Raw genomic sequence first — 26,894 nt, forward strand, 5'->3', positions numbered from 1 at the left:
AATTGTACAGTGTAAAGTTATTTTGATCTTAATATTAAGATAATAGTTAACACGGAATCCTGCTGTGTGGTCTAACTAATTACTCGTAAATTACTCTAGCAGTTAACTAGCTTATCTATGTTAACATCTGGACATTTAGATTGTATGTCCAGATAAGTTAGACTTTGTTGCTAATTTTACGATTCTAATAATATTGTAAGTTTTAATACCTTGATTGAACCTGTTTAGTTAATTATTCAGTAGTAGGATATTATTTTATAACCTTAACCTTTACAAAATAATTATTCCAAGCATTTTATGTCAATTTTGGATTATTTACAAAAATTACCAATCCAAAAAGATATGAAAAAAGGAAATATATTTTTTTATCTTTTCGTTTTTACGAATGCTATAAATGAAATTAGTTAGCTCACTTTGATGCAAGTCTAAAACTATTTCAACCAGTAATTAAGCTATACCTAGTGAGAAAAGAAAAAAAAACAAGCCAAAAAATAACTGTAAAAATCTTACAGCAAAAAAAAAACAATAAGCAAGTAAGTCATAATATTTAGACCACATCTACAGAATAAACTCTCACTCGACAAGTGTATTCCATTTTTTTTTCAACTTTTTCTCCTATTTACAAGGTGACAATGGGATTTTTTTTTTGCTAAATTCCTTTGCTTCGGTTGGGTGACGTATCGGCAAAATATTTGCTGTTATCTTAGTAACGGGTGATATTGGCGCCTTTTGCAATGTCTCTGACGTTTGTGTTGAAAGGTCCTTAACGTGATTATTTTAGATTGAAAGGGATTTGTGTGTTTTTTTGCATCTGTCTAGATCTATTAAAGCCGTTCACAATATTTTATCTATGTGTTGATTTGCTTATTAGAGGTATAATTTTGACATTTGGCCCCATAAGTAGGTACTATTTCGAGTAAGCCAAAACATTAAATAAATAAAATATGGGGAGGCGCCGTTACATTATCAGTAGTACCTACTTCCCAAATGGTCATAGGTAGTCATAATTTTTATATTACAATAAAAATATACCTAATAGGCCTTGTTTAAAAAAAAAAAAACTAACAAATAAGAATGCCGTGTGTAGTAGGATTTACTAGTCTTCCAACATTTCGTAATTCCCACATTTTATGTACGCCATAACAGTTTGCTTAAATACTAAAATAAAGCTTGAAAACAGCTGACATTGTTCTTGAAGAAATTTTGCAAAACAAACATTGCACGCCATTGTAAATGAACAACAAAACTGACCTGTTCTCAGCGGAGATAAAATAATATAGGAACTTTACACTCGAAACTGAGATTTATTCTCACTAAATAAAATCCAACCTTATGCTTCCCGCACTAAGGCACAAATTCGATAAAATTTTCAGTGACACAATAGTCAAAAACTAATGCCATTGTCACCAGTAATTCGACACTATTTTACTATAACACGTAGCTTAAACTCCTAATTTAAACCTTAAACCAACAGGATAAAATCCAAATTACAATGAGAAAAAACAGAAAAAAAAGTTACCTACAAGGCGCCACGATTTTGTCGCCAACGTAATGTCGCGACGATGATATCCGGTGAAGTGAAAAAAAAGAAAAAAGTTGAAAAAAAGTTTTTTTCTGTGTTTTTTTCTTTGACATTCGGTAGGGCACTGACCAAAGGTCTGTAATGTAGGGACCCCTAATGATTTATTGTGGACTGCCGTCAATGTTTTTTTTTGTATTTTATGGTTTTTTGTTTTATTCGGAAGTTCCGATTCCTGGGCGTTTTGTTGGCGCCTAGCATTAGTTTGCACGTGCTAAGTGGGATGGGCAGGAATTTTATTTTTATTGTTTTTGGATAGAGACAAGTTTTGTTCGGGAAGAGAGGCGAAAAGTCGTGGGATTAGGGACTACTGTAAAAATAAGATAATAAGATGGACACGATATGCACCGTCTTTACGACCAAATATTTTACAACGATATCCCTAAAAACATTTTTAACATGTTAAATTTGTTATAATTTAACATGTCTTCCGAAACTCGTCGTGAGGGTCACCCAGCCAAGGACTGACAGCGCGAAGCGTTGCTTAACCTTATGATTACCGTTTTTTAATTTTACTCGAGTAAGCTGTTCCTTATATCTGCATCCTGAGCAATATTTAGTCAAACAGTCTTGCTTCGTGAGAAACCCCTGACCTACAAAATCAAACAAGCATTACCCAAACATCTAATTACTAATCACCACGTTTTATACAGCAATCACAAAGCTTACATATTTGACTATAAAAACACCCGACGTTGTTTATATCCATGGAGAACAAAATGACTAGCGGAGGTGCCTTAACGGAAGATCGCCTAAGAAAGTAGCGCGACAAAATACGGGTGTTCGGGGGACGAGGAACGTTACTGTCTTCACCCTTATACGCTTTCTTTGGGCCCGATCATTTTTGTAATACCACAAATCGTTGACAGATACCTCAAAGAACCCAAATGCCTCGTTAATTCACTCGTAACTGATCGTTTTGGTCATGCCCACCTTACGAATTTGACCTAGAAGAAGGCGCCTGACCTACCTGCATTATGGCATCTCCACTCATCTTTCCATACTCCGTGTTCGTATTATATTCTATTTGATTTATTATGTGTTTTAAACAAATTCCTTCACGCTTTCTTGAGACGTGGTTAACCTACGTGTCTTACTGGATCAATAGATTAGATGTCTATATCAATGTTATTTTTTAATGTAAGTACGTGTTTTAGCTTTTCGAATTCATATTTCTATGTTTTTTTTTAAACTAAAGCCAATACCTCTACTAAGTTCAAACTGTAGATTACCGTTTATCCTTTGCTAACAACGCATCCCGAATAAACAGTAAGTACAGTTAAGTAGAGATTGAACGTTTCAAACGTTATGATGATAACGTAAAATGAATTTTAGGTAAATGTTAAACTAAAATGCTTTCCCTAAATATTACTTTTGATTTTGACCCTTTCATAGTAAAACGTGCAAGCGTACCTGTGCCTAGATTAGGTCGCGTATGGAGACAGTTTTAGTTAAGCCCCCGCTTAACCTAAAGTGACTCTATACGAATTTACTAGTCATAATATAAGGATGTACAAAGTACAGACGTCAGCAGGTCAAACTACCCGAATATGTTAAATATTACCAATCGAACATTAACCTTCCCTAATTGTGATAACGTTGAAAATCTATTGAAAAAAAGTGCTTTTTGTAAATAGTTCTCTAAAAACAAGTGGAACCGCGAGACACAGCCAGTACACAGTAATAAGGTATTAGTTGATCTCTAAATCCTTGCTCAATGTACAACGTGTCAGATTTTGGTACATTTTTTGTGCGTCTGCGTCCATTGTCATAAACCCTTACGGTAGCTCCGGAGTGTCAGAAGTTTTGTTTTTTCTTTTATGACTGGGTTTGTGGTACACTGAGTAGTTTGGTAGTAGTAAGTAGTGTAGTGTATTTTATGAATATTTTGAGTGCAAAATACTGCGAAGATCATCATAATCATTTCAACTACAGGACTTCGTCTGTTGAATCGTACTTAGCCCGAAGCCATTGATTTCCAATGGAACTGCTTACAGAAGAAACACTAAATTGTGATGAAATATAGCTATTATTTTTTAACAAGTTCTCTACATTTTTCTTAAACATGTTTATTGAGAATCGAACTATAGTTAGAGCTTTTCTTTTGTATCTTTTAAACATTATGGTCGTATCAGAATGGGCATACGTGATTGAAGTTAAAAGCTTTACTGTTGGTCACGCTCAATTATAAATAAATCGCACTGGAAACAGTGTTCGGTAACAAATGTCAGTCTACATATTACCATCTTGTTACCTTAAAGACACTACACATAATTATTAACCCCAGTGTAACCCCAACCTAACTCAATACCCCGATCTCTCATAATCCGACGTATGACGTTATTAAAGAGTTTTTGTTCGATGACGCCAGTAACAAGTGCAGAGCCTGCATCAAGTGACGCCTGGAGTCGCCTCTAGTCTGTGTAATATCATGTACCTGTGGCTTGTTTTGGATTTGCTGTATGGCAGCTACTGGATGCAATGGGATCTTAATTTGCTGTTGTTTTTAGGGGGGAAACTACTAGGTACTCGCCGCACCCGGATCAAAAGTACACAGGCTCTTTGAATTTGTAAAATCGATCTAGTATTTCCATTTAACGCATTCGAAGAAACAAACTGTAGGTACCTAAAATTTTCATTTGTAGATATACAATGTGCCCCGGGGATAAGTGACCGCCCGAAATTTTTTGAATATTTGTACAAAATTAACGATAATTTCCTTTATATTTGGGACTCACCGCCTTTGGTTTTTTTTTAATGATTTTTTTAATTTTTTTAGTAAATACTGTGACGTGCTGCAGTTTTTTTAAGATATTTCCTAAGTTTTTACATCTTTTTAAATTCTTTTTTCTTAATTGACTAGCCGACATCATAGTTGATCAATTAAAATTATCAAACATAACAAAAATGTAATAAAACATTTATTAGAAAAAAAAAGAAAATAAAAATTCAAAGAAAATAACGCCTTTTTTTTCAGTTTTTTCAAAATAAGTCCAATAAATGCCCCCTTAATATCACTTTCTTTTAATTTATTAATAAACTACATGATATTTCCTACAATAGCTCAGAACAATGTTTGCTGCTATTTCAAACAAATGCAAAAACACAGTCAGTTGAAATTTGAAAAAAAAGAGCAACGCCTGTTATTAACAGGAATGACAATAAATTTTTTTTAATGATTTTTTTCAAAAATATTAAAGAAATTATCCTTAATTTTGTACAAATATTCAAAAAATTTCGGGCGGTCACTTATCCCCGGGACACATTGTAGATCGATCGTTCTTTGGAGATTGATTGAACTCTAATGGCAGGGTTATTTTATCTAAGTATATAGGACTTTTTGTAATTAACTTCTTTGATATTAATTCTTTATAATATTTTCCGCATCTAGAAATAATAAAACGTATAAGTACTACAACTACCTAAATCCCCACAGATAAAAAATCTATGGGAACAGCTGACTCATATGAAGATGGAACCAAAAGAATTTTCGATAAGAATTAATCTCAAATCATTTGGTACTAATAAAGAATGTATTTTTTACGCTTTTTTTCAAAATCAAAGATGGCGTTGCGATATCTGAATATAGACGTCAACCGAACATACTGATATTATCTGTGGTCTTAATTTTGGGGCCGTGAAATAAGCGGGTTAGATTCTTGTGTGTATTGGCTGTATGAGAAGAATAAAAATGTTTAGTAAAGAGCAATTGATAATAAAAGTAAGGTACTTTTATAATTGTTATTTGTTTTTTAGTTGTGGTTAGGTCTCACATATGCGTTATTTACTGTTTTGGTTGTAGGTAGTTCAAAAGTACCCACCTACTTTCTTAATGAATCAAATTATCATTATATCAGCCTATTGGCATCCGTTGTTCAATGTAAGCTTCTCTTTGGCAAACAGTATGCCAGAGTTTTTAACATACTTACCTATTCTACAAGCTACATAGGTATTTACAAAAAAGTTGTACACTACAACTTACATAATTGTTAACACCATATTTCGGTCAAATAAATTATTTAAACGATAAAAAAATGTTATTGTATACGCGTAATAAATGTAATTTATAACCTAAAATCGCTACCGCCCATACCACCCGCCAATTCACCCGCTAATCTCCTAGCCACACTCACACAGTAGCATTCCCACCACAGTACTTACAGATTACATACACTTATGACATTCAGCATCGTTCCCACGCCGTAACTAATACAATTACACGGATCCACTCACTTCTGTAATTAGGTAGTCAATCAGGCAGTGATAGGTCAGATTTGTAGTGAGAGAGATTATCTAGATTTGTTAGAGATTTCAAAATGGCGTGTCATTGATAAAAGTCACAGCCATGAAGTTCTAGCTCTAGTTCCGGATCAGGAAATGTTAACAGGTTTTTTTTGACTGAGAACTGTACCTATAGCATTGCTAAAACTCAAACTCAAAATATTTATTCGAGTGTAGAGTGAGTAGTTTTCATATGTTAATAAAGTTCGGCTTAGCAGTTTTTTTCAGGCGTTGCAAATGTAAGGGCCAATCAGTCTTGCCATGAGCCTTCACGGAACAAACGTAATTTGCACAAAGAATGGTTTTGGTTTGACAAAGTGTCTTAAATCGCTTAAATCTTCAAAACAACACAACTGATTTTCATGCGGTGTTTTTTTATCAGATAGAGTGTTTCAAGAGGAAGGTTTAAATAGTCGTCGGGTCTCTAGTAAACAATGCTTTATACCTACTATTTTAGACGAGAAACCTTTTGGTTTTCAGCTTATACACTTCTATCATACGATAGGCGGCTAACAAGCTATCCTCCTAATTCTACTACCAAACAACTTTCATTCTTTCCTCATAACACTTAACCCTTCAATAGCCACTCTTTAACCCAATACCAATACTCAATCCATTACGTTTTTTTAATACCCGTCGATTTTACCGGCGTTCGGTAAACAGAGTTACCGCGGCAGGCTTTGGCGGTAAAACGCGGTAAAAAAGGTCGATTCGACAGGAATAAATATTGGGTACTTGAGTCACCGTTGCTGGGTAAGCAGAAATGCACGTTTGGGAAATATTGAGCTGTGTTTTTTGGTGGTTATTTTATGTGGTGTTGATGTAAAATAACGATATTTTTGAAATGATCAAGAAAATATAGAAGGAAGGTATAGTAAGAAGCAATATTTTCTCAAAACTAATCATTAATGACCAGCTTCTGCCAACGGGTTCATCCGCATCCACTATTACTACCTACCATTATCATCAAAATCTTTTCGGCTTATAATATTAAATTGCCTTGTATAAAATGAGATATCATCAATTCTAAGCATGATGTGTGTAGACTGCATGTGCAGTGCAAGGTTTGGTACCAAATATTCGCCATGAACATCGTACCCATAAACCAAACTGCTGTGACATTGTACGTTACTGCATATTTGTTATTATAAAAATCCCATCCTTTTGGTCCCCTACTCCACTTATGGCAATACTGAACCACATTATGGTGTGGTGAAGATGATCGTAAAAAGCCTCATAAACTCAATAATATCATCCTTTAGTCAGCCCTACATGAACCTAGTTGCAACCTCAAAACATAAACAATATTAAACTGGCAACAAACTGTAAAATTAACATCGCACCAAACCTTAACTAAAGGGAATAAAAACATTGAAATCCCGACTCTAATGACTGGGCAAACAATTTATCTTTACCTCCGAACTTCCATAGAGTCCAAAATCCTGTGAACACAACTGCACCAACATAAAGAATTTGGATGTGTAATCTTATATGTGTTGCACGCAAAAATGACCTGTATGGTTCATCCTGTTGATTCTCCAAGTGTTTGTTAAGGACGGAGGTTTTAAATTAGCAAGTCCTACCGCGGTAAAATTTAAAGACTTGGCCTTCTAATGTGTACGTCAAATACGGGGTCTAATATGACCGGCAGAGGTCTATTGTCGAGCCATGGGAGGGTTAATGTGAGCTGTTAACGGGTTAGACGTGTCATGGCGCCTTGCTGCCGGTTGACAGCAGTTAGACTGATAAATAAGGTAATTGTGGTGGGGGGAACAACTTTTTTGGAGAAAAATCACGTTTTGAAGACTGTTTTGGAACATTCGAAATGCTTGTGGGATGCTATCAATACAATTTATAGAGTCATTACTAGAGATTATGAAAATTTCTTCTTTAATTTTGGCAACGGTAGCTAAACCCAGCTTGATATTGCTAAAGGTACTAAACCTACTTTTGAGTAACGCATTTTATTTACTTATTTGAGATTTTTTACTTTTGGCTTCCTCAAAAGTCAGAGATTTGCCCATACTCAACGCTGACTGTTCTTCACCACTTCTTCTTTTCAGCAAAAACATATATGAAGTGTTTTTTATTTTTTGGGTTGTCTTTTGTAAACTTGACTTTTAAAATTGATTTTCAGCCTACTTTGGATGAATGACTTTTGAATCCTTATCCCACTTGATTCTTCCAAGCCTAGGTAACAAAGAAGATGATGTTTTTATCCTATCTTGTCTTTACCTAAATAACTGATGACAGATGAGTAATAGTAATATTTATATTGATTCACGTTACGTGTTAATTCCGGCCTGAACACGTGTATCTATGATATGACAAAACGGGTTTATTTCATTAGGAGTTGTGTCATAATTGGAACCGCGTGTAGAGCGATTTTTTCTTAATATGGTATGTGAATTATTAATATGGTGATATGCTATGTTTTGATCAGTTTACGCTCGTATCTGAAGGTTTTATGAACATGAGTGCATCTCCTGGCATTGTTAAACAGAAATAATATGCATGCATAGATAACTTGTGAAGCTATTTACTTTAGGAGACTTTACTTATTGGGATGTAGAAAACTGGAAAAAAAAAAACAAAATTACGGGCTTACGGTGTACCCTTTTAAGTAGATTTATTGCAGTTACTTAGTGCTTATTTCCTGTCTTCTACTTTTCCTAGGTACTTATTCTCTTTTGTAAATCCGATATTTTGTCGTGTCAACTATCGTTAACTTTATAGTAATAGTGTAGATTTTAGACTCCTTTATAATAACTTTTATGCAATTAAAGCAACAGACCCTTATTGACCGACTACAAAGCAACCCTGCTATAATTTCAGCAGTGCGGGCCTGCGCCTCTTGTCGTAAGATACCGCGGTGCGTGTTCGCTGCGGCTTTGAGTTGCCGCCGCGCCGCCGCAAAGCCTCCCGACTTTGTTATTGCTTGTAGGGCTGTCCACGATACTTATCGAGAAAAAGAAAAAACCTTATTATTTATTATCGATTTTTTAAATATTTTGTGATATTACGAGGATGAATTTCACAGGAGTTTGAACCTCAATAAATAAATTATTTAAAAGAATGTAGTGGTTTAAGAAGAGACTTCCAGGGTTTTTAAAACATATACCTAATAACGTAGATGTGTAGGTGTATTTATTATTATTCAATAAAGCTAGTCTGATTATTCATTCACGAATGAATGGCCCTTTACCTATGCGCAATCGTAAATCGATGGAGGCATATTTCATAAGAAGAAAGTAACAGATCAAATGGTCGTTACGGTATTCCATAAATACACTTTAGCGAAAGACAAAGAACAGGAAACCAAAACATGTTATACAAAAGTAATAAGTAAACTTTCTAACTTGATTTCAGGACAGTCAACAAACCTATAGCTCGCCCTATATGAAAAAAATATACAGAAAATAAATATATTTTAAAATAATATAAAACCAAACCGATCTCCTTGCTACCCCTACCGCACGCGTCGACCATATTATTGACACTATAAATTCTAACACGCGTTTTTAAAACCAGCCTCCCACGCACACAAGCGCACCGGATCAGGTGTGACACGCACACATGCAAAGACTTGGAGTATTGTTACTCTGTGTTCATTAGTAGGATTCAATATAGGGTCAAAGTTGTGGAGAGTGGTTAGTGCATAAACCTATATTGAACCTATAAAGGTAGTTGCTTAATTTTTGGGGCACGTAAAAATAGGTTTTGGGTTTCATTCTCGAGTGAAGCTTTTTTTAGCTGCGGATTTTTCCATATGGAAAATTTTTCAGTCCTTTAGCAAAGACAGACTTCTTTCCTATTATTAGTAAGTATCTATAAAAGTATAAGCTTTTTTATATTTTGGAGAGAAAGGTTTATCGCTAGGCAGATCTAGGTAGCTCTTCTTAAACCAACCCTAAGCAATCTATGTACCTTGGCCTAATATAATGAGCCACAAGACAAGCCACATGCACATACATTTATAACCAGCTATAAATAATTTTGTCTCACAAACTCTGATAGGTAGGTACAACAACCCATATGACGTACACAATGACGTCACTACATCCGGATATCAAACGGTGATCAAATCGATAATTGGATTTGCAAATATTTGATTACAAATAACGATGTCGCCCTCATGTCTGTTAGAAACATGCTTTTGCTTACTACAGGTACTTATTGATATCCTCGTGAAAATTTTTCATCAAATCTTTAACATTAGAAAGTTATAGGTATTTACTGTAAGTATATCCATAATGATTTGTGTCATGCTGCATGGAATGTCAAGTTAAGAAATGACGTCAGATGCATAAAAGAGTATGGAAGAGTATGGAGCTGTGCCGATCACAAATAAAATTTGGCAGGAGGATGATGATGATGAATTACTTATATGGCATGCTGAAGACCTCGAATCTTCTCAGTATCTACCTACCTATTGTGGTCTGAAAACATTTATTGCTATGTTTCGGTAAGATTATGGTTTATGCAAATAAATGTTTCTTACTTACTTTCAGCTGCGAACAAAGACGCGGCTAAACCTAGTTTAATTTAACATTCCACAAAACCTTAGACCCAATTATTTAATTTACCTACAACTGATGGTTAAGATAACGCTAACTACCCGTTAGGGTCGTTATTCCTCCGCCAAAGCTTACCTACATGTTACTGTTAATTACTAATTAAGCCAATGGATTCATTAAAATTTTATGCCTTTTTAATTTATGGAGATTATTTATGTGAATTCAGTAGCGGTGTGGTTGAAAGGCTTCTTTGTGACATAGTTTTTATTAAGAAAGTTGGGAATATAGGATACCTAGTTTTTAGTTTTTTAGGCATGTATGGTATGTAGATACATAGGTACTCAAAATACATATATCTACGCAGTAAGGGCTTTGCAAATATTGCGTGACTATTGCTGTTTTGGAGAATTTTCTTACTAATAACTAAGTAGGTACCTACTTATATTCTTTTTAGGTAACCTAGACCGCATAAATAATTGTTTTATCATCTAATTTAAATTATTTAAGCATTTAGAAGAACTTCCAAGAGTACCTATAGTTTTTTCTTTTAATTGACAGCTAAGTAAGTATTTGTTAGCCTAGCCTTTTCCTTCATTTCCTTCCGTTTCAAGGCATGGGGATTTTTTTACATGGAGTGACTGATTATATTATCTGACCACCTCAACCCAGTAAAACGGGCAAATCGATACCTACCCCTTGATTACACTGGCTAATGATGTCATATTTATGATGGATTCAAATTAATAACTTACCAATTCATATCCCAATATTGCCAATGACAACAATCTTCCCATACCTTCTTAGCCAGCTTCAAGGTGTATAACCTCGGTACAAAAATAAAGGATTCGCTATCGGTCACATCACTACCTCTCTTTGTGTGCCGCGTAACTACCGTGACGGATGGTGGCATGCGAGAATGGAGTATGCTAATTATTTTTAGTAATTGTTTGTAATTATTGCAATTATGTGCTTGTTTTTGTTTAAGGGATGGGTAGAGGTGGGAATATGTTGGCAATTAAAGACTTAGGTATACGTGGTGTCCTTAGATGTATAGAATAGTGGAATGGATAGGGTCATTTAACAACTTTTTGACACAATTATCGATTTATCATATTTTTGGACCCGTCGAAAGCGAGCAGTGGATACCTAGTAAACACATTTACGATGTGTTGCATTATTTAGCAAAACAACAACCGATAACCGATAAACGATAACCGAACCATTTTCAGTTGTCAAATCGCCAATTGCACAAGTGAAGCCGGTTTGGTTATCGTAGTTAAATGGTAAACTCACCCTTAGTACCTTCATACTACTTTTAAATACTAAAATACTCCGCAATAAAAATAATAAACATACAATAAAAGTTACCTACTTCAACAAACAATAAAAAAAATAATTTGTGAAAGTAAGAACGGTACCTACCTACCTAAGTAACGTAAGTAGTTAGGTACCTTACATAAGAAAGTCAATCACTGATCAATCTTGCAATCAATTTAATCAATAAAATTAATTGATCAATTGCAATCCAATTATTGCAATTGTAATTCCTTTAGGTACCTATAATTATAAATATATAGTTCCGTTTCGAATAAATAATAAAATCCTTTCAATCGTAAAATTAAAACATTGTAGGTAACTGCATTCGCATAAAATATTAAGTAGGTACCTTAAGTATTCATTCATAAGAAAAACTGTTAGGTACTTATAATTTTGTTCAAAAGTTCCAGTAAAAGTTTTCTACTTTCACAGCATTAATTTTAATTGTTTTTTTTTGTAAATTGTTATTTGTAGAAGTAATTTAATGTTGTAGATATTACTAGGTACTGCAGGTAAGTATGTAACTAACTTGAGCCTTTTCAAAAGAAAACAATTTTGTTTTTAATTTATTTTATTATGAATCCTACTCACATCGGAACTTACGAATTAACGAATCGGAACTTAATAAAATCCTTTTTATAGCAAAAGCAAAAACTACTTAATACAAAACGTACCTATTCATATCTATTTCATTTAAGTTAGTGAATAGGCCTTTAATTTATATTTTAAAATGAATTAACTCATTTATTAACAAAGATCAAGATTAGTTATATATCTCTTCATACTTTCTGTAAGTATGAACAGGAAAATTAGACACTTAGGTCCACCAAACCTACAATTGACCGTAAAATACTTAGTTGTTAAAAAGGAAAAAATATTTTTTTTTGGATGTTATCATTAAACCGGTATTTTTACAAATGTCTAGTAAACAAAATTAACCTTACCAAGAAATAAACTTACAATCCAAACTAGATTCTTATCACTAAGTATCATATTTAACCTTTCCAATACAAATGACTGACACAGTTAAAACACCAGTTATTTAGCACTTACTAACCTTACAAGTTCTGGTTAAGTTAAACTTTGAGAACATACTAGGTACGATCAATTTCAGCTTGGCAATTTACAATGTTCGGTTAACCCATAAGAGTAAGTGAGACAGCATGTAAGAGCGAGATGGTTAGACGTCAGTTGTTTAGGCGGGGGGCGGGACGTAACCACGCCCACATATCGATCGAGTTGCTATAATTTATTCATAATTTCAGTTATTATGTTCTCTTTTCGAATAATATTATTCGAAGCGGCCAGTGAGGGTTAAATAGTTATCTGCATGTAAAAAAGGTTTTAACCACCTATAATTTGGTAGTTAGAACTTTTTTTATATATGCCTTTGTCCGTCTGAATGTGACTTTTGTTTTAAAGGCACAAAAAACCTGCTTTGACTGTTTCATTGCAAGGGAGTGTCCCATATAATAACGTATCATTAAATAGTTTAATGGGATTTAAATGGACCATGGCACCTCTATTTCTAGGTCATTAAGTCATTACTTTGGAAAAGTTAAGGGAAGGTAGACTTGCTACTAAATGTAGTTCCAATCCAATTACTTACCTACCTAGACGTAAGTATGTCTAGACAATACTATAGATACTAAGCAGGATTGTTCAGAGAAATATTGCTCTAAAAAAATTATAAATAAGTATGTTGCTGAAATATTTGATGTCTTTTCCATATTTAGGAAAACTGCAATGCTTTGGCTTTGAAAACCAACTAAGAATGGCATTCCTTATTATAAAATTACAGCTTAACGAGTTCCTTGTGAGGAGAGTATAAAAATCATGGTAGGTACCTAAAACCAGATCGTGCAATCTTCAAATGGTAAAATAACCACCTTACCATTTTTGCAAAATCTATTTCATATATGATGAGGCGTGTAAATAGCCTCATCGGGGAAAAATAATAAAAAAATAATGGATTTAATTGAGACAAAAAAAGGTGGAATGAAGAAAGAAAAGAGAAGTCTTTAAACAACTATTCCTGCTATCACTCCCAAAAAAGCTTGAACAAAAATGATGGGATTGTCATATATGTTATAAATGATGTCAAATGTACAGTAGAGGAACCGGACCTAATTGGAGCAAATTTTCTTTTATTAACCATTAATTTGGAAATCACAATTTTAGCTACCTATAGATCTCCGTCTATTTATTGCATTGACGGCTTCCTAAACTCTATTGATAAACTGTTCCGGACTTGTAAGTGTAAACATGCTATGATCATCGGTGACGTGAACATTGACATAAAGCCAAATAATACTGATAGAAACAGTGCTGCTTATTTGGATTTAACTGCTGCTCTGGGTTTTCTACCCGGACACACTTTTCCTACCAGGCTAAATAACTGTCTCGATCATGGTATGATTAAAACCACTGGTCCGGCCACAGTAGTAGTTTTGGACTCTACGGTTACGGATCATGACTCCGTTCTAATCAGCTTGTCCTCCATACGAAATCGCACAGGAAGAAATAACGTAGTTACTAAGACAGATTTTAACTCAGCTCTGATGCAATTAGAGAGTGCGGACTTATCATTTGTATCTTCTCTGTCGGATGCTGAGGAAGCTGCATGTCGCTTTACTGAAACGTTGTCTGACATAATAAGAATAAACACAACGACGCACGTCATTGCTAGTCGGAGGAGAGTATTAAAGCCGTGGATCACCCCCGGATTACTGCGATGTATACGGAACCGTGATAAACTTCATATGAAAGTAAGGAAGAACCCTAACAATGCAACCTTTGAAATTACGTATAAACGTTACAGAAATTTTTGTAACAATCTACTGAGGAAACTCAAACGACATTACGAGGCATCACTCCTAAAAAATTCAAGAAGTAGTAAAGAGACATGGACAGCTATCAAATCTATCACTGGTACCGCAAAAAGAAACATCCCAGCCACTGATTTGCTAAACAATAACCTGCCCCAAAGTCCTGAGAACGCCGTTCAAGAGATTAACTCATTTTTTGCAAATGCTGGTAAGCTGTTAGCGGATAAAATAAGAGACCTGAACAGCCAACCCAGTGGCACCCAATCTACAGTGGCCGATTTTCACATTCCCCGTGTTACTGAATCTATGGTTCTGCTTCCACCCGACGAACATGAAATTGAATCCCTAATCATGAACCTAAAAAATGATTCCGCTCCAGGTTGGGATGGCATACCTAACAGATTTCTAAAAATGGCAAAAGACATCATTGTCCCCCATCTTACCACTATTTTTAGGTTATGTTTCGAACAAGGGGTTTTTCCGAGTGTTTACAAAAAAGCCCTTATCACTCCTGTCCACAAGGGAGGTAGCCGTAGCAGTGTTACAAATTACAGACCGATATCTGTACTGCCTGCGCTATCAAAGCTTCTCGAAAAAGCGTTGAATACTCGCCTTACTAAATATCTAGATCAGAATAACATCTTATCGGACTCACAATTTGGCTTTAGGACAGGAAAAAGTACAGACGAGGCTGTAGCTTCCCTAGTCGATTATGTCACCGATAACCTTGACAAGAAACATAAATGTATAGGTGTTTTTATTGATCTCGCGAAGGCATTTGACACTGTCGAGATTTCTACTCTTGTGGACAAGTTGGAGCGCTGTGGCATAAGAGGATTAGTGCTTAAAATATATAGGGACTTTCTCTGTGGTCGCGGGCAGAGGGTTAAAATAGGAAATGTGGTAAGCACGGAGAATTTGGTCACCTACGGGGTTCCACAGGGGAGTATTTTGGGTCCCAGTCTCTTCCTCATTTACATAAATGACCTGTGTCAATTGTCACTGAATAAAGGCAAAATTTTCACATATGCTGATGACACGGCATTGGTGTTTTGTGGAGAGACATGGGACGAAGTCCAGAGAAACGCAGAGATCGGACTGTATAAAGTAAGTTTATGGCTCAGACGGAACCTTTTAACTCTAAACGCTTCCAAAACTACTTTCATTCAGTTCACAAACGCACGCATTAAGCAGCCCGATGTAAGTGTACGGCTTCATACGTGTGAGGAGGGTTCAGCTGCAAAGTGTTCTTGTCAGGCTCTAAACAAAGCCACGACGATGAAATATCTGGGTATTATTTTGGACGAAAAGATATCTTGGCTGCCTCACATAGATATGATCACGAGTCGGGTTAGGAAACTAACGTGGGTTTTTAAAAACCTTAGGTTTGTGGCTGATCTTGAGGTCCTCCGTAATGTTTACTATGCACTGGTACAATCAGTAATTGGATACTGCATTAGGGTATGGGGAGGTGCGTGTAAAACCCATCTACTGCGACTAGAAAGGTCACAACGGTCCCTGCTCAAAACAATGGCATTCAAACCATTTAGATTCCCCACTAAAGCCCTATACGAGATTTGTCAGGTTTTAACAGTCCGACAGCTTTTCATCTATCAAGCTATTACGAAGCTACATGTGTCCACCCCGTACAAACCTGACAAGCATAGATCAAAGCGAACACTTACTAATGTAATTAATGCTATACATTGCAACACGGCGTTGGCTAGAAGACAGTATCGATTCCTCTCCGTTTATATCTATAATAAGATTAATAAAATTTTAAACTTTTATCCGGTCTCACTTAAAGAGTGTCAAATGAAGCTAAAGAGCTGGCTAGTTGCATTAGATTATGAAGAGACAGAGAAAATTATACATTGAATTAACCAGGTCATAGAACTCACAAATGCACACAGCATACACAACCCTCAGTATACACAACTCACACACCCACATACACAAACGACACACACTTACACAAGCACAAACACAAACACACATAATTTTCAAACTATTGTAATTCTTTTTTAATTATTAGTTGTTTAAGTTGATGTACGTCTGCTATATAGATAACTTCTATGTTGACATAGATAGATTTTAAGTCATTTCTCTGGGAGAAGACGCTGACTTCTGACATACAGGATTTACCTAGTTTAGGAGTCAGAGGCTTCATTTATTTTGTGAAACTTTTATATGTCAATAAAGAATTTTATTATTAAAAAAAAAAAAAAAAAGTGCGGGATGCGGGAGCGGTGATTTCAAATCTTGAAAATCGAATGCGGGAAAAACAATATGGCGGTGAAACCCAAATCGTAATTCAATTAAATCCTTGCCGATGATATTCCGTTAGACACCAATACCCACTGCAACTATTTGCAGCAATAAAGCCCACGTACCTTGTGAATCCAGAGACCTCACTTAGAACCAGCGAGATGTGAAGATGCCTCATTCCAGGGCGCGTGGTCGCGGTAAGGGCTGCCGGCCGGCGAGCTAAATCTAGGTTCATCCACCGGTGGACTGGTTAAAACTCGTGAGATCAGCACTGCACTATAAGTCCGCAATGTCTTCTAGCAGCAGGTTCAATTATTACACGAGAATCTTCAGGAAATCACATATAGGGAAATAATGACGCGGAGCGGTGTGTATTCGACACAATGCGAATGGCGGCGGGAGAAATACTACGTCCGTCCTTGGCGGTGGCCAGACGCAACACTGCTAGCTTGTTGCGAGTATCTTCTAGAACACTCGATACGAACCAATGGGCGCTGCGGTAGCTAGTATTGTCGTTCGGATATCATCACCAGAGACTCAATTGGGTTATCATAAATTTGAAAATGATCGAAATAAAGTTTTAAGTTGCGGGAAAAATAACTTATGTATTTAATTTATTTATTATTGAATAAATATTTGCATTGAAAAAAAAAGACATTGACGCTTCACCAATATACTTACGAGGTCATTAAAAGAACCCAAAAACTAATAAAAAGCGTGTAAAAAGGACCCATCTTTCACTCTTATTTCTTCACCAAGTCCCTAACCGACCTCCTTTCTCCCACAGAAAAGCTGCGCCTCTCCCTCTGCGTAGGCTGCGGTGGTCAGATCCATGACCAGTACATCCTGAGGGTGGCTCCCGACCTGGAGTGGCACGCCGCCTGCCTCAAGTGCCAGGAGTGCCGGCAGTTCCTCGACGAGTCCTGCACCTGCTTCGTGAGGGATGGCAAGACGTATTGCAAGAGGGATTATACTAGGTGAGTTTGGATACGAAATAAATATTAGATATAGAAAATGAATAATTAAACTTGGCTGCAAAGCAGAACTGTTTGAAGGTTGAAAAATATAAAAGACAGGAAGACGACCCCAAGACCACTTTTTAAGTATCATCACCATCTGGTTGAGAGGTTTTTCAAAAACACAAACCTACCTGCTTTCCGCCCATTACCTGATCAGCAACATTCTTATTAGAAATTTAGAAACTTATAAGAGATAGAGAGGTAATTAGCGTAGGCACCTATTGTCATTATTTAATAATTACATTAAATTAATGCCATCATTGTTAAGACAAAATCAGATCCTTCATGTATATGAACAACATTGCAGACAGATCAAATTCTAGCATTCGAATCATTTCCCATTCCCTTTGCGATAACTGTTAGGTCCTCTAGACTTGGTGGCAATTTAAAATTAATCTAATAGGCATCTATAATACCGTAAACATAAGATTATTTCGAACGAGTACAGATTGCAGATAAAGGTTACGCTGAATGGACCAGATGTGAGAAATTAAGTCGTTTGTAATACATAATAATTAAATAGATCCTTCATACGAATAATTAAGCTTCTATGTAATTTTGTGTGTATGTAACTCTGTGTATATTTTAATTGCAAATGTCATAAAAGTTTCACAAATATCTCGTAATCTGGCATTTATTTAAAACATCGTGTTATATGTTGTATTATCTTCATAGTCTCATGATCGTCGTGTTGGCCGAATGTGGTGTTTAGATGGGGCATCTATGTATAATGCTGCCTCTTTGATACAATCACCTATATTGGCAATTTTTCTAAGATTTTTAATGAAATGGACGAGTATGAGTTACTCAGTGGATGGAATTCTGCAACAATATAGGCAATTGTTTGGGGAGTGTGAAAATTAAGTCTCATCCTAGTGAGGATACGACTGAATGTTAGCTGCAGGCGTCGAAACATTTACTTGTAATATATCTTGTAGCGTCAGCTACATTGTTTAACAGGTACATACGTTATATATTTAGGTTTACATATTATATTGGAATATTAGTGAAATGGAAAATATTTTATTATTTATGTCAACATTATTATTTATGAGGATTCATCTGTACAAATTGGAAAAATTTAATCCTGATAAGTGAATCGAGGTGTAAACATTGTATAGTTTTAAAATTCATCTAATTGTGATTTATTTCTGGTACCTTCTATACCTTGCATCGAAGAGTGGAGACCAATTTGTCAACTGTTTAGATCAAAATACCAAGTATGCTTTTAGGTGGTGGCCTAGTATAAATAGTTATGCACAAGATACCAATTTTGGAATGGTTTTGAAGTGTTGAAATTGTAATTCTTATTAAAAGGACTGCTTGCAAGGTACTGAAAGACATGATTACAAAATAGGTTATTTTTAAGTTTAGCACATTGTAATGATATAATATTTTGTAAGGTTACAATATGCAGACACATTTGTAAGGTGTAATTCATGAGAGTATCATCACGACGAGTAGATCAGTGACGACGTTAAGCTACCTATTATAGCTGGGAGATAATTTCCAAACTTAACTATTGAATGATAATGGGAATGGTACAAGACAAATATTAGATTTATTCTCCGCCAGAGGAAACGACACGAATATTCTCACTAAAACACAAAAACAAAACTTCACTTCCTACAAGCTCAAGACAAACCTTTCTAATTACAAATCTAACAGCAATCACTAATTTCACATCCAAAAAAAAATATCCAGAAAGAAAAATAAAATACAAAACAACATCGGTAATCGAAAACCCGCTTATCCGGCCGGTGTAAACGGGAACAAACACAGATCGTGTTCCCGCCGCCCGCCGCGCTGTCAAACTGACGTTTGTTTTGGCGCCAAAATACATAATGCTGAGTTGAGCTGCGTTTGTTTTCACTTCGGCACATCACAGCGAGAATTTACCAACACATTTTACTGTTCTAAAAACGTATATTGAGTTAAAGACATTCAATTTTAGCCTTTATATCTGTAGTGTTAAGATCTTTGAGGTTATAATATTTTTTGACAAGCATTTGGGTGTGTTTGTGTTAGTGTAATACTATATTTTAGCAGCGAGAAATGGAAGGGTGAAAAGATAAACATTAGAGGTTATTTTAGTGAATTTCATCTTTGGAGTCTGTGTGTATAAAGTGGCGCCTGACTTTTGATTGACGTAACGCTATTCTTTTTTTAGTCTAGAGTTTTAGGCTTATTGTAAACTGTTGGTAAACGGAAGAAATTACTTTCGATCCGACTGATGTAGGTGAGAAACCGTGTCGAAATAACATGATCTAATTTCCTCACCTAAAAGTAAACGATTTGTGTTTTTATTCCATTAATTAAGTATGTCTCAACTTCTGAAAGTATTAATTATAATTTCATAACATAATAATTTCATTTAAGTACATACCTAGTTTGAATTTGATAGGTTCGGTAAATATCAACCTTTAAAATTCCGCTAAATTTTATCAAATTCAATCTTAAGCCGCATCTAGGACCTAATAGATTTTGTACCCCAATCTATTAGAAAAATAGCGAAGCGGTCAACTTCAATCGCACAGATAATAAATCAATCAAAGGCACGTAAAATAGATTAAGAAATACCAAAACTGCGTAAGTCGTACAAGGATTTATTGAAAATTCTCAGAAAACTACGATAACCTATGAAAACCGTAGATTTTTAACTTCAATTGAAAACGATAAGGTTTCACAATGGCTACCCGGTAATAATTTCTAAGAATTTACTAATAATATCTAGGTATGTATAATTAAATATTATGATAGGTAGTCAAAGAGACCGATAGTCTGCCAGTCTGTCTGTCGGTATCATAGATAAGCATAGATTATAGAAAATATTTGGTATTTATCAATTTTCTATGAGACCGCGAGATCTATAAGATTAGAAAAATCGTAGAAAATAATAGGTAATTGAAAACATTTTGAACGGTATTTGTTTAATTTCAAACTGTGCTTCATTTCTACCAATGCCTGACAATTGATATGCGTAACATTCTAGATTTGGCTTAAAGTTAACTTTGGCAAAGTTGCCATTAGCTAAATTGCTATTATGTGCAAATTATATTATTATTTAGTAAATTATAACAGCCAAAGCAGGATAGCTAAAAATCCCCTTAATATTTGTACTGAAAACATATACCTATCTGAAAACGGGACACTAAAAAAGCAAAAAAACAATATAAGTAAAGATAAAAATAGCAAAATCAAAACTTTATAATTAACCCTTCAAAACCCATCGGAAACGTTATGTTTACAATAAAGCGCGGTCGCTTCGACCAACGTGTAAATATAGGAAATGTAGGTACTGAAAAGACAAAAAACTTTGTTTGTAGTATGTAGGTACGAAGTAATCCATCATTTTGAGGAAATCATCTTTTGTTTCGTGAAGTGTTTTCTTTGGAAAAGGATTTCCTATGGGATGTTATTGTCTCCATATTTGACGGTTAACTCTATTAATATGATAAAACTGAAGAGTTTGTTTGTTTGTTTAAACGCTCTAATCACAGGAACTATTGGACTGATTTGAAAGAATCGTGTTAGATAGCCCATTTATTGAGTAAGGCTATGCTATGGGCTACTTTATATCCGGGTGCGCAAAGTTTGCAAGAGATGCTGAGCAAACTTTTTTAGTACGTAACTAGTTTTAAAGCATTATGAACATTTATGGTTCACGACGTTTATAATAACGAAATCATTGCTTTTTTTAAAGTTTCAAATAATTGTCAAGAAAAACAACCTTCATTTACCAAAAACAAATAAACAGAAATCCCTTTAAAGCAAACAAACCATCAAGTTATCTCCGACTCCCGCGCATTCGATTAGCGAAACGTAATCCTGCGCGCGAGTGTCGCATTACTGTTTACATACGTAGACAGGCTGTGTGGTCTCTGACATATTATTCATTCATATTGCGTTCATGTGGCAGACAGACAGACAGACTTTACGGTCTGAAATCACTCAAATCACCATCATGAGCAAGCGTGGTGATTAACGGTCCTTTTCTGTGTCCAGCAGTGAGATGAAAAAGAGGCTGATCGTGAAATGTAGAAAGAAAATTAAAGATGGCTTTTTTATGATTGATATTGTTTTGTTAATATTTTGATGTAGTCTTGATGTTTTATTTAACGAAAGCAGGGGAGTCGTATTTATGTGTCTGTAAATTCATACTCTTTGTACCTATAATTCGGTGACTCAATCACTACTCAGGGCTCCCGAGTTTACGCATACAAAGACTTTCCTCGTTCGTGAGATAAAACATCTATACCTACTTTGATGGAATTTACTTAATAACACCCTTTTATGAGAGAAATCATTGATGACCCCTCCCGCTGTGGGCGCAGCGCAGTGCAGCGTGAGGGAGTGTCTATCTCTTACTGTCTAAAACCCACCATGTTCCTTCTTCATGTACCAGGGCCGCGGTAACTCTTTCGAACAATCCCGCAGGCAGGCTTAGGCCACAAGAACCTCCCGTTCTTTTAAATTTGTTGCTTGATAACATCCTATGATTTTCTAATCAAAATACCAATTTAATCTTGAAAGTGCAATTGTTTATACTTTTAGTAAGTAGGTCCTTTTTGTGTGCATAATAAATATTGTTGTTTGAGACACTGTCTGAAACCACCTGTCCAAAATAAAAATCTTCATAATTAGGTTTTGCCTTTACCGTTATCTATTCGAGCAATCCATCATAAAAAAGATTATTATCAGGATTTTGTATTGTTTCCACTATCAGGCGAAGATAATCGGGTGTATTCCGATAATATAGTGATAGTCATGTGTCTAACTTTTATGGTTTAACTCAATAGTAATAAAGAATATTTTTCTTCAGTCTTTGCTAATATTATAATGTCGAAGAGTTTGTTTGTTTGACCGTGGTCTCAGGAACTGCTAAGCTCCAAAATTATTTCTGCTTAAATAGCCCATTTATTGAAGAAGTCTCTAGACTACTTTTTATCCTGGTGTGTGTAGTAGTTCCTACGAAACGCGGGACTTACTTAGCTCAAATACCACTGAAAAGATTTATATACAGATTTTCAGCAATAGGGAGAGTAATTCATCTTCTAAAAGCTTTCTTTCATCAAAAACGTAAAACCTTACCTTCATAACTCTATCAAATTGAGATCCTAAATCATTTTCCTTGTGCCAATATTTTAGGTCCACCTAAACTATATTTATAGTTGTGACCTCTCTGATGAGGCGTGTAAATAGCCTCATCGGGGAAAAATAATAAAAAATTAATGGATTTAATTGGGACAAATTTAAAAGGTGGAATGAAGAAAGAAAAGAGAAGTGCGGGATGCGGGAGCGGTGATTTCAAATCTTGAAAATCGAATGCGGGAAAAACAATATGGCGGTGAAACCCAAATCGTAATTCAATTAAATCCCTGCCGATGATATTCCGTTAGGCACCAATACCCACTACAACTATTTGCAGCAATAAAGCCCACGTACCTTGTGAATCCAGGGACCTCACTTAGAACCAGCGAGATGTGAAGATGCCTCGTTCCAGGGCGCGTGGTCGCGGTAAGGGCTGCCGGCCGGCGAGCTAAATCTAGGTTCATCCACCGGTGGACTGGTTAAAACTCGTGAGATCAGCACTTCACTATAAGTCCGCAATGTCTTCTAGCAGCAGGTTCAATTATTACACGAGAATCTTCAGGAAATCACATATAGGGAAATAATGACGCGGAGCGGTGCGTATTCGACACAATGCGAATGGCGGCCGGAGAAGTACTACGTCCGTCCTTGGCGGTAGCTAGTATTGTCGTTCGGATATCATCACCAGAGACTCAATTGGGTTATCATAAATATGGAAATGATCGAAATAAAGTTTAAAGTTGCGGGAAAAATAACTTATGTATTTGAAGGGGCGGGGCGGCCTTCATCAGAACTCATCTTGTATGATGTATGTGGGTAGGTAGACAGGCAGGTGGGCGTGAGCAGAGGAAATCACAAGTTCTTGTTACAATCACAGTAATTTAATCAGCACAGGATTTAATAATCGAAATACACAGTCAATTGAGCAATGTACAGTCTAAGCAACACGACACCAACTTAATTATAGCACTAGATTAAACAATCACTTGGATACAAAGCGATTCGTCACAAGCGTGGTGCGCGGGCGCCGTCTCGAACAACAGTGTCCTAAGATGGCCGCCCTCACAACCATCGACAATGACGCTTCGCTAGGCTGACTTTGACAGCTAAAAGTCAACCTGATGTCTGATGTTGACGGATGCGCTGTCATATTTAATTTATTATTGAATAAATATTTGCATTGAAAAAAAGACATTGACGCTTCACGAAAACTTTCACCACTCTCTATAAAATCTACCTTAACCTTTGCTATAAATTTTGTTATATAACACAATCAGAATTTTGTTATATGACTTCCAATTACTATCGAAAACCAATTTGTTTCCTTTAAGACTAGTATACCTTCAATACCAACATAATAAAAAAAGAGCTACCAATATAATAACTCAAAGACAGGAGTGGCAACATGAAAACATGAAAGCTAGTAAACCCAAGGCTGCCAACATTCAGTAACGTAACGAGTAAATACAGGTATATAGTGTACTCTATCTATAGGCAATGCTTTTAGCGGGATTGCCAGGGTGGAACCAACCCCTAAGTGCGGGCAATGACCCCTCCCAACGGGGTGGGTTTTAAAAATACATCGCGCCATCGCTTCTCAATCTATTTTGGGTTTATAAGTTTGTTGATTGATGTAAATTCGATTTTGTTGCGGACTTTTTATTTTGTTTTTAAGGGCGAGATTTTGTAACCTTTTTTTGTTTTATGTTGCTGCTTTTTTCCGTTAAATATTTCAGGGAAAAGTTAGGTATCCTACTAAATTATGGCGAATTTCATCATAATTTTGCTCATTATCTGAACATACCTTATAATGTTAAATGTCCACATGTAGAACTCCAATAAATCTCTGTGTAACATAATAACAAAAATCTGAAGATTTTTTTCACTGAAAAATTAGGCTGTAAAAGTAATCTATTAATGAAAATTTTAGAAACTACTTACTCAACGAATTTCCATAGGTCTTTTACAGCCGGGACCGGGTCTGTAGAGTACCAAAGAAAACTTAATATTTTTGTGTGTAGGGTAATAAAGTGTCATTTCCTTGTCCTCAGGTTATTCGGTACAAAATGCGACAAATGCGGCTCCTCCTTCAGTAAGAACGACTTCGTGATGCGCGCCAAAACGAAGATCTACCACATAGACTGCTTCCGGTGTTGCGCCTGCGCACGACAACTTATACCAGGTAAGTAATGTCAGTCCTACTATGTAATATACTAAGTCCTATGTAAAGCTTCCGCCAGTGGTTTTACCAACATGTCCTGGTAGGTCTCATTTCATCGCGGAAAGTAGTCTTTAGCCTCTCTCGATAAATGGGTTATGTTGCAAGATTTTTTCAAATCGGACTAGCAATTCTTGAGATAAGCTCATTTAAACAATCAAACTCTTTTTTAAGTTGTATAATTTTAGGTATTTACATTATCCTACTAACAGCATAAAGCTTCAGAATTGCACTGCAAGAACTACCACTTTAAATATTCTTCAGTGTTAGTCCCTGATTATTTTGTCGTCCGTGGTTAGTGCATTTATTGAGAAAGGTACATTCTAAAGTACATATGCTTCTTAAGCTAAAATGTTTATTGCAATATTTTATTTTGTTATCCTCAGGTGACGAATTCGCGTTGCGGGAAGGTGGTGCCCTATACTGCAGAGAAGACCATGACGTGTTAGAAAAGGTTCGTATTTTTTATCCTCAGATCTACCTACTGTTGAATTTTCTTCAAATGACTTTAAGTTGATAATTGAACACAAAAATGTGATAACATCATATTTCAATTATATTCCGTAATGTAAGAATTAGCGGAATAAATGAATTGCCTATTTAATTACCTACCTACTAAACTTGGGTTCACCTTCTTCCATATTCTGGAGACAAAGCTGGGTTTCATATACCCACATCACTTAAGGCTAAAGAGAGCATCTAGTTCCGATTTAGTTCAAATTTTGCTAACACTAAGGCAAAGCCATTTTTTAATTTCATACTGACCTTATAGGTACAGTTTCTTAGGAAAAGTCAAGGTAGTTGCACGGTTCCAAGGAGTTCCATCTTGGAGAATCTCCATGGAAACTCAGCCTGTAGTTAGTCACAACTTATATACGACCGTTATATACCAGCGAACAAGCTATGAATTTATCTAACAACAGTGAAACTGGTTTGTTCAGAGCGCGACTGCCAGTAGCGCCACCACCGGCAATGCGGAGAGCAACAACAACACGACACTCAGCAACAACAACTCGCATCATCCGCATGAATTGGGATCTATGTCTGGTGAGTTACCAATATATTTTTCTCCTGTCCTGTTCCCAATTTTAATGACGTCCATGGCCGATTTTGGCCGCAGCGGCTGTTGACGTATAAGGAGATCAGCCAGCTGCGCAGGACATATAGTGCACGAGCATTTGCGCTGATACAGGTGCTCTCATAATTCCTTCACTCTCATTGCCCTATGGGATTGCAATCCGACACGACCGGTGAGAGATCAGAATCAAAATTTTATTGGGGGGTCAATATGACCTTCCCTGCCATTCATTCCTGTCACTCGTCATACTGACACTAACTCCCATCTTATTCATGTCATCCTTCAGGCAATCCATCCATTTTTTTTAGGACTTCCTCTTCCTCTCCATCCACCTACATTAATACTTAGCACGCACTATTTGTGGACAGTCAACTCTGCATGTTTTCCTCTTCCATGATTGACGTCTTTATATACGGAAGCAGAAACTCGAAATAGCTGTAATTTCAATTTTCACACAGTCCACATCATTTTTTCAGTGTCACCGTCACAGTGTTCCTTTATATCCTTTCGACGTTCATATTCCAAGCATCAGTGGTGGGGCCAGCTTTCTTTCAATTGTTTATTCTTCTCCACTTTCATTCTTCTTCCATACATTCTTTCCATTTGACATCTCTGTCCGACACGTAGCATTCAAGCATTTGTCTAAAAAACTATTCATAATTTTCCCACAATAACACTCATACAAGTTAATAAAACAT

General features: G+C 35.8%; 1 protein-coding gene across 4 annotated transcripts in view; it reads left to right on the forward strand.

Moving 5' to 3' along the window:
* LOC110371185 (insulin gene enhancer protein ISL-1) overlaps positions 1–26,894 on the forward strand; it is a 50,803-nt gene that overhangs the window by 18,884 nt on the left and 5,025 nt on the right. For all 4 annotated transcript variants that reach the window (XM_021327304.3, XM_021327306.3, XM_021327305.3 and 1 more), the window contains exons 2-5: positions 17,578–17,767; positions 24,952–25,082; positions 25,505–25,572; positions 26,060–26,165. In XM_021327304.3, the coding sequence (XP_021182979.1) occupies positions 17,578–17,767; positions 24,952–25,082; positions 25,505–25,572; positions 26,060–26,165 (495 nt within the window). The remainder of the gene's footprint in view (positions 1–17,577; positions 17,768–24,951; positions 25,083–25,504; positions 25,573–26,059; positions 26,166–26,894) is intronic.

The sequence above is a fragment of the Helicoverpa armigera genome, chromosome 24 (assembly GCF_030705265.1).
Source record: "Helicoverpa armigera isolate CAAS_96S chromosome 24, ASM3070526v1, whole genome shotgun sequence".
Classification (NCBI taxonomy): Eukaryota; Metazoa; Arthropoda; class Insecta; order Lepidoptera; family Noctuidae; genus Helicoverpa; species Helicoverpa armigera.